The following is an 8816-nucleotide window of genomic DNA, read 5'->3' on the forward strand; positions in this document are numbered from 1 at the left end:
GAGTTTTGCGACTAGGACATTGGAAGTATTGACATTTTTGCTGTCTCCCTTAAGGCTCCACAGAAAACTGGCAGCGCACCCCTGGGAGTAAAATGGGAAATAAAACTCCCACATCCAGTTGGCCACCAGGTGATTATTTTGGGTACTTGTTTGCCTTGTAGATAAATAGGTAAAATACCGTAATTTCCTTACTATAAGTCACACCAGATTACAGGGCATATCCCCCCAAAAATCTTTAGTGATGTTTTTTAATATATAAGGGGCACCGGACTATAAGACACATAATTATGAAACCGCAAGGGCTAGGTTTGTATGAGAAAATAAAAGTACCATATTTGTGCAATGTTTGATAAGTCGCAATATACCAGTGATCAAAACTGCATCACGTTGGATGCAATGGGAATCAAACCCAGATGGCAATGGGGGAGGATTTTGTAAGGTTTATTGTTCTATATTCTTTATCAATTATCCATTATCCGTTATTGGTCAAATCATAATATGCTACAAAGCCAAGGGGCCGAGACTGTATTCAGACTCTAACGGCATGTGACAGTTAGGTCGCACTGATCGCTGCTTGGCTCTGTGGCTAGGATCTTGACTCAGCATCTTGGCTGAGATGGCAATGGGGATTGTGATGGATCCTGTCGATTTGTTCACGAAGGATACAGTCGACACAGCTTTAGGTTTTATCTTATCACACTATTTTTTGTCATGGTACCAAAATGTTGATGTTATTATGGTTGATGTTATTATTAGCTGCACGGGGACCAATGAAATACAGTATTATCTTGCTGAGTCGCAGTCTCAACGAAGCGCACTAGATTCTGCACTGAATGAAGGGAAAGGAATTGTGGGAAGTATTTTAGCTGCACTGAAAGATATCAACGCATGGTCGCACGTATTCAAGTCATGTTTATTTGTATAGCTCTTAATCACAAAGAGTCTCAAAGGGCTGCACAGATCAAAGACTATTGCAAACTATTATTACAGACTATTATGACACCATCCCCTCATCTAAATTCTACTTGAGGGCAAATGATACACATATTATCAACATAAAGTATAGGTTATTCATATGCTATAGAGTAGAAGTGTGTTTTAAGCTTAGATGTAAACATTTCCACTGAGGTTGCAGATCGGATCTCGGGGGGAAGAGCATTCCACAGCACCGATGCCCGGATGGAGAACGCTCTCGAACCTGCGGATCTCTTCTTGGCTCTTGGGATCACTAGTAGACCAGTGTTTTCAGAGCGAAGGCTCCGGACCGGAACATAGGGGGAAATTAAATCTAAAAGATATGAGGGAGCAAGTCCATGCATGATTTTGTATAATACCAACAGAATCTTAAAATCACATCTTAAGCTAACAGGGAGCCAATGCAGGTTAGCTAAAATCGGGGTAATGTGATCAAACTTTCTTGTCTTAGTTAAAAGCCTCGCTGCAGCATTTTGTACCAGCTGAAGGCTCTTGATTTTGGACTTCGGGAGACTGGAGAGTAGTGCATTACAGTAATCGAGACGGGAAGTAACATGCGTGAATTATAATCTCCGCATCTGACTGAGATAGCGTAACACGAATTTTAGCAATGTTGCGAAGATGGAAGAAAGCTGTTCTAGTAATATTCTTCACGTGTGTTTGAAAGGTCAGATCGGGGTCAAATATGACACCTAAAATTTTAACGAAGTCACTCTGGGTGATTTTACATTTGTCAATGTTCAGAGCAGTTTTTGAGAACAAGTCACAGCATTTAGATGGACCAATAACTAACATTTCGGTCTTTTCAGAGTTAAGGCGCAAGAAGTTGAGTGACATCTACTCTTTTATCTTGGTGAGGCAGGCCTCCAAATTTCCACAATTTAGTGTGGCAGATTCCTCCATCGGAAGATATAGTTGAGTGTCATCTGCATAGCAATGGAAACTGATATTATACTTGCGAATAATATCACCTAATGGAAGCATGTAAATGCTGAAAAGAAGGGGGCCAAGTACCGAAACCTGCGGAAAACCACAGGCAACACTAAAGGGCTCAGCTGTCATTTCACCAAGTTTAACACAGTGCGTCCTATCTGAGAGGTAGGATCTGAACCATAAGAGGACGGTTCCTGATAGACCAATCCGTTTTTCCAACCGTTCTAGTAAGATATTATGGTCCACAGTGTCAAAAGCAGCACTAAGGTCCAGCAGCAGCAAGCGTGATTCAAAGTATTAAAAATGTTTTTCACTTAGTTTGAGCTAAGAAAAAGTGATACAATATTGTATACCGATTTTTAATCCCTTTCTGTTTTCTCATTTCTACAACATATTTGGTACTGTGACTTAAATAGTGTTATAATAAGGTAAGACCAAATGTAAATGTTTAGCATTTGTAAAGAGCTTTTCAAGTCAATGAAGACCTCCCAAAGCGCTTTACAATGTGCTTCACACTTTCCCTTTTACACACACTAACCGATAGCAGCGCTCTAGCTCCTGAACTGCTGCTTTTTCATGTGTCGTTTGTATCCATAGTGGTCTAGTTAATAGAATCCGGCGCTCTCCCCATTGCTATAGTGGTTGCATTCAATATAATGCAATTGTGAACAACTGTTCATGCTCCTAGCAGCCTGATGGTAAGATTCAGTGCTCTTATCATTGTGATCCAATTCAATTCCCGTTGTCACCATTGTTATGCAATTGTGGTCAGTGATCAAATTTATTGACTGATCTACAATTACACAAATCTGGTAATGCATTTCCAATTTTATCCACACAAATTTCTGGCGGGTTTGAGGTTATTAGTGCGGCATATAGTTGAGAAAATATGGTAATCACAATTGGTAGTAATAAGAGTTTTGTTGGCTGTACATGACACAATTACAAAATAATGTAAATATAAAACCTTTTCGTGGTTAGGATTTTTTTTGTTTTTCTTTTTTTCCACTTAAGTGTCAATAGAAATCTTTTTATATGGATCAAGTGAGAAGGATGAAAATTGTCATTATCATAATGTTCATTTTTTTCTGATGATAGAGTTCCAGCCTGGTGTCCCCTGGAATGGAATGCAGAATAGTGGCGACCCTGAATCAGATCCTTACTTGACCTCCACTAATGTCATTGTTTCCCCAGGACCCACAACCCTCAATGATTCTGACCATCAGTTATTGCGAGACAACATAGGTATGCTGAGTAATTATCAAATGCTAACAAACTCATCAGTGTTATGTCATTTGTTAAATGTATATTGCCTACTTTAATCGTTACATTGACATTTCCATATTCAACATTGTTGATTTTTTAGTCTTTATACAGAGAGAAAAATATTTTTTTTTACAGACGTATATATTTTATACATATATGCAACGCGCAAGCACAAATGTCGATGACAAGGTCTTAAACCAATAATCTTTCTTAAGTCTGGGTTTGAGTCTTTCTCCTTGAACACCTTTATAAGATGATTTACATGAGAACCTATTGTTTTCTCCAGAAAATTAGTGTTGAATTGAATGAGAGCTTCTATATTTTCACTTGTTTTGACACCAGAAATCAACGTTAAATCTTTTTGTTGCTGTCATTTATCTATTCTGAATTTGCATCATAAGCAGTGCAAGGCTTCCTGGTCATTGTCGAAAAATTTAGGGAAATGAAATTATGTAAAAATAAAAAGTGGCTCAGGAGGTAGAGCGCTCGTCTTGGGATCAAGAGATTGCAGTTCGAATCCCGGCTCCTCCGTGTTACATGTCGAAGTGTCCTTGGGTAAGACACTGAACCCTTAATGCCCCCAATAAGCAGGTTAGCGCCTTACATGGCTGCACGGCCGCTATTGGGAAATGTGAAGCACACTGTAAAGCGCTTTGGGAAGTCTTGACTTTAAAAGCGCTATATAAATGCAGATCATTTCAATTTGTGCGGTATTATTTAACTCCAAGTATATTTGATAAAAATGTGTTCCCACTAAATTCTCAAAAACCATAATTGTTTTTAAATCTATTTTTCTTTAAAGAAAAACGATTGAAAATTTAAAAATTAGTCCCAGTGACCTGTTTACAAAACAATTGTGATGAAATTGAGATCGTAATTTTACTTTTAAAAATTGCGCTATTATTTTTTACATTTAGCCATTTCTTTTCTCCATCTTTTTAGTTTGTGATTGCATTTACTCATTTAGTCTCAATATGCAGCTGAGCTCAGGTTCTTCCTGTTATGGTCACAATAGTGATGGGACTTGGTAAATGAAAGTTCAGTAGATCAAAAATAGACGTTGGTTAATTTTAATAGAATATGTACCCTGCCCAAATAGACTCACAAAAGTTGAGACACATTTACTTTTTAAGTCTCAGAGCTGGACAGACCACCACGACAAAATCCCCTGATCTGAAATTTACAAAAAAAAGCAAAAGAAAAAACCCTTGGCATTCTTGAAGTTTTGCAAATCTATTACTATTAACAAAATAATATTTTTCACCATTCTTACCCCCCAAAAAATTGACACAAAATTATGTTTCTACCATTGAATGAATCATTTCAAACCTTAACCAGTAGCAATAGAATTGTACTCTGTTGTCTTTAATTAATGATCATTTACTTATTTGATGATTAAAGTATCCAACCTCAACTAATTTGACTTTTTTTCCCATCAGGGCCGAGCTCTGCCCTCAACGCCTCACTGCCTTCACATGGTGCCTGGCCCTACAGTGCCTCAGACAGCCCACTCAGTAAAGCACACGCTACAGGTCATTTTTTTTTCTCCTTATAAATATTAGTCCAGAATTTTTTTTCTGGGTAGTGCTTCGACTGCACTTTACTGGGTATGAAATTATCCAGTCAAAATTTCAAACAAGCGACCTGTAGTGGAGTCCCAGAAAATATATCCGAATATGTTTTGTAAATGAATATACACCCCCAATTTTGGCTTGCCTGTGTTCAATCAATTTGAGAAAGTTGTAGCTAAATGTTGTCCCAACACTTGGTGTCAGCGAAAACTGACATCAGAGCGCACAAGAGCTCAGGTTTTAACCACTAAATCTCACCCATTTTCTGAGTTTGGTCGTATGACGTTTGCAAACTGAGCTGTTACGCAACCTGATGTCATTTTAAATCAGCAGAAAGTGGCAACACCAAACTAAATGACATGGATACAAACCGGTTAAAATTTTGCTCAGTCCTCATACCGAAACAGTAGTCGAATTACTGTTAATAGACTAGATAGAATACACAGAATAACTTTAATTATCATTGAGTATCTACAAAGAAAGTATTATTGCACTCCAGTTGGCATATCATTAAGAGATCATTGGTTCTGATTTTTTTTTTCTTTAAATTAAACTTCTTCCATGTTTTTACACCATCCCAACTTCTCTCCAGCAAAGTACTCAGAATTAAAGTCCAGTTGGCCCCCTGAACCCATCGGACAAAGCAAGTCGTGGAAGGCCAATCGGAACAGCTCGCAGTTGCCACGCCTTCCCCCTGGTTTAACCAATCAGAAACAGGGCACACCTTCTCCATGGGGAGGTGTAAGCCCACGGATTGCCCAGGGCTGGGGTGGTGCTGGTGTTAAGCAAGACTCAAGATTTGGCTCAGGTACTGTGATTTGTCTTGGAAAGGTTTTACGAATTATTTATCCTACCCGAGTCATGTCTGTAGATTTTTATCGTTTTCCTCTTATGTAGGTACAGCTTGGAGTGATGGTGTGGCATCAAGGGGTAGTTCTTGGTTGTTGTTAAGCAATTTGACACCGCAAGTAAGAAAGGGGCAAAATATTCATTATCAATATTGATATCCTCATATTTCTCTGCGCAAGAGACTAAATGCTTACTCTTATTTGACACTAGATTGATGGCTCCACGCTTAAGACGATCTGCATGCAGCATGGCCCCCTTCTGACCTTTCACCTTGGCCTTACCCAGGGCAGTGCTCTGATTCGCTACAGCAGCCGCCATGAGGCAGCCAAGGCCCAGGCTGCACTGCACATGTAGGTTCTTCTATGGCAAAATTAATGCAATTTCTCATCCCGACAATAATTTTGTCTAGAGCATCTAATGAGAGTCAATGCGTGTACATACTGATTTAGGAGTTTTTGTTTGTAGGAATTAAACGATAGGTTTAAAATAATGCAGACAACTCTGACAAAAAGGAAATTGTGTCACAATTATGTATAATAGAGCAAAATTTTATATGCTGGTAAACCAAGCCTACTTCTTTCAACAATAAATTCAGTTGAAAAGACTACCATTAAGAACCTATTTGGGCGAACTCAATCAATGGACTTTGGCTCGGTCCAAAGCAGACGGTCCCGATGAAGATCAGCCACTTTCTGCCTTATTCAGTTGCCAGTCCCTGTTATATTGTGCCCACTTAAATACGCAGATTTTGCAATTTTTCAATTTTGTACGTTTCATTTTTCTTGTAATAGCTTCTGCATTAATAGCAGAATTTCCACTAATATGACTGGGAAAATCACAGTATGCACCCTTCAACTGTAAAAATCTACAGGAATTGTGCTTGGTCAAAATAAGTAGGAGAAAACATCCGGTCTCTGTTAACTGGTTCTTTCTAATATCTGCCTGCTTCCGTTTGACCTCTTAAAATGCACTTGATGGCAACTGTTTTTGGACTCTTGGTACTGAAAAGTTCAATCTTGTGGCCAAGATGATATGTAACGGCTTTGTTATTCACAACATGATTCTAGTGGTTAAACATTTTGATACTCCTTTCTTTGTAGGTGTGTCCTGGGAAACACCACAATCCTGGCAGAGTTCCTGAGTGAGGAAGAAGTTGCTCTCTATTTTGCACATTGCCAAGCTGCAGGTGCTGATGTGACAAGCAAGGGAGCGGCAGTAGCGGCCGGAACGCAGGGTTCACCTGGAACAAGCACTGTCGTGACCCAAAGTGGGGCTGGTTCTCCCAGGAGTGAGGGGGCAGTAGCGAGCACCACCTCAGGGGGTGATGGTAGTGGCGGTGGAGGCGGAGGCATGGAAAGCGGCTCCGTAGGTTCCAGTGGTATCATGTCCCACGGTTCTGGTTGGCAGGGTCTAGATGGTACAGGTAGCTGTTCAAAAACTTCCTCAGCCCAAGGACCCGGACTGGGAATTTTTTCCCAGTGGAGCGGCAATGGGGCAGGAGGGGTTGAAAGTGTAAGTGGAGCAGAAGCCGGGAGGTCTGGACTTTGGGGCGGCATGGCTGGTGGGTATCACGGAAGCAGTCTGTGGGGCGCCCCGCAAATGGAGGACAGAAACCAAATGGAGAGTCCTGCTGTTTTGTTGCCAGGTGATTTGTTGGGTGGTGGAGGTGATTCAGTCTGAAGAGCCTTCTCTTTTTGTAGGTTTGGACACACTGATACTTGCATACACTGGGATACAATATATATTTACAATAGCACATCAACACATTTAAGCATATGCACATAATAATGTTCCACACACGTGCATACACATTGTTTGCATATCATTGTACTCTTGCATAAAGAAGAAATGTGAGACATGCTTACACACATTCTTGTGGCCAGACTTAAGCTATTATATAAACGCAGGGACTGTTAGTTGTATACAGCCTTTTTGTTTCCACGTATGAAGATTTCAACTGCTTAGACTTGAAAAACTGAAAAAGAATGGTAAAGACGGTCAGTCTGAAAGACTTGACGGTATTTGTTTTGTGCTTGATGTATGGGAGTTTTTTGAACAGATTTACATTCATAAACCAAATTCAGATGCACCTTGTAAAAGAAGGGCACTGTAAACAGAATTACTTTCATTGTTTAAGAAAACTAAAAATGACTACATGATGTGAGGAACAGATCTTTTTCATCTGAAAAAAAAATACACGAATCCAAACACATGCAATCAGCTCTGACAAACAGAACTGCATCTTTCTTTGTATATCAAGTTTTTCTTTTTAAATATATTTTTCCAGTCTATATGTAAGGCTTTAATTTTTGGATTGTGAGAATATTGAAAAATGTCATTTGAGTTTGAAAATGCTGACCTCCTACTGTTTTACAGCACTATTTTGAATATGTTTGTTGTGAAAAACATTATTTTGAGGCTTGTTGCATTTCTCCATGTGTGAATAGAGTACCACTCACACTATGGACATGAGTATGATTAGGACTGAGACCAAGTAAGTGGATTAAACCACAACTGTTAGTTTCTTTGCGTGCGTGTGTGAGTGTGTGAGATACTGCCTTTTAAAAATGCAGGCAAGGCTGCTTATTCTACAGAAGGTCTATACAAATTATTTTGTGTGTTCATCGTACTGCTGACTGTGTTGAAAATATTGGCACTAATGCTTTTTCACTTAGTAAAAGTTGTTTGTCTCTAGTCGAGTTTGATTTTTTTTCGTGTTCAAACTGCAATAATTAATGGGGGGAAATCTTTAATGATGGAAACAGGTCAAGGCATACACATTGGGGAAAATAATGGGAATGCCAAATCTTATCAAAACTGGGAGTGGGATGGGTGGGTTCGGGTTGTTTACAAATGCAGAGTTACAATGTGTTTGTATTGTTCTGATGGTGTGTATTTGTTTTAAATTAAAACAGGCTTTAACACTCCTGTTCAGTGTTTTTGTTTTGAGATTTTACAAAGGAAAACATATTTAAACTAATGAGAACAATATGAATAAAGTATTGGCTTGTTTTAACTGTGCATTGTTGTCATTTTTGAAATTCTGTTCATGTTTTTGAACTTGCGCAGTCGAATGAAATGTGAGAGAAGAAGCCTGGGCACGTTGGCATTTTAAAACATGCCTACATAAATACTGCATACATAAACGGTTGTTCTACACGATCATGGTGTCTTTGTTCCCTGATTTCATCGATTACGCAGAAGGGGTGTGTCAATCCATCT

The 8816-nt window shown here is 39.2% G+C and overlaps 1 protein-coding gene across 5 annotated transcripts in view; it reads left to right on the top strand.

The window, feature by feature from the left end:
• tnrc6bb.1 (trinucleotide repeat containing adaptor 6Bb.1) overlaps positions 1-8615 on the top strand; it is a 29453-nt gene extending 20838 nt beyond the window's left edge. For 4 of the 5 annotated variants that reach the window (XM_088325952.1, XM_088325948.1, XM_088325950.1 and 1 more), the window contains 7 exons: positions 55-129; positions 3007-3153; positions 4614-4706; positions 5338-5553; positions 5643-5713; positions 5805-5944; positions 6695-8615. In XM_088325952.1, the coding sequence (XP_088182078.1) occupies positions 55-129; positions 3007-3153; positions 4614-4706; positions 5338-5553; positions 5643-5713; positions 5805-5944; positions 6695-7274 (1322 nt within the window). In that variant the 3' untranslated portion in view covers positions 7275-8615. The remainder of the gene's footprint in view (positions 1-54; positions 130-3006; positions 3154-4613; positions 4707-5337; positions 5554-5642; positions 5714-5804; positions 5945-6694) is intronic. The other variant, XM_088325951.1, reaches the window with a different exon arrangement.
• Positions 8616-8816: the final 201 nt, after the last annotated feature.

Source organism: Urocampus carinirostris, chromosome 1 (genome assembly GCF_059441175.1).
Source record: "Urocampus carinirostris isolate Australia breed hairy pipefish chromosome 1, RoL_Ucar_1.0, whole genome shotgun sequence".
NCBI classification, from domain to species: domain Eukaryota; kingdom Metazoa; phylum Chordata; class Actinopteri; order Syngnathiformes; family Syngnathidae; genus Urocampus; species Urocampus carinirostris.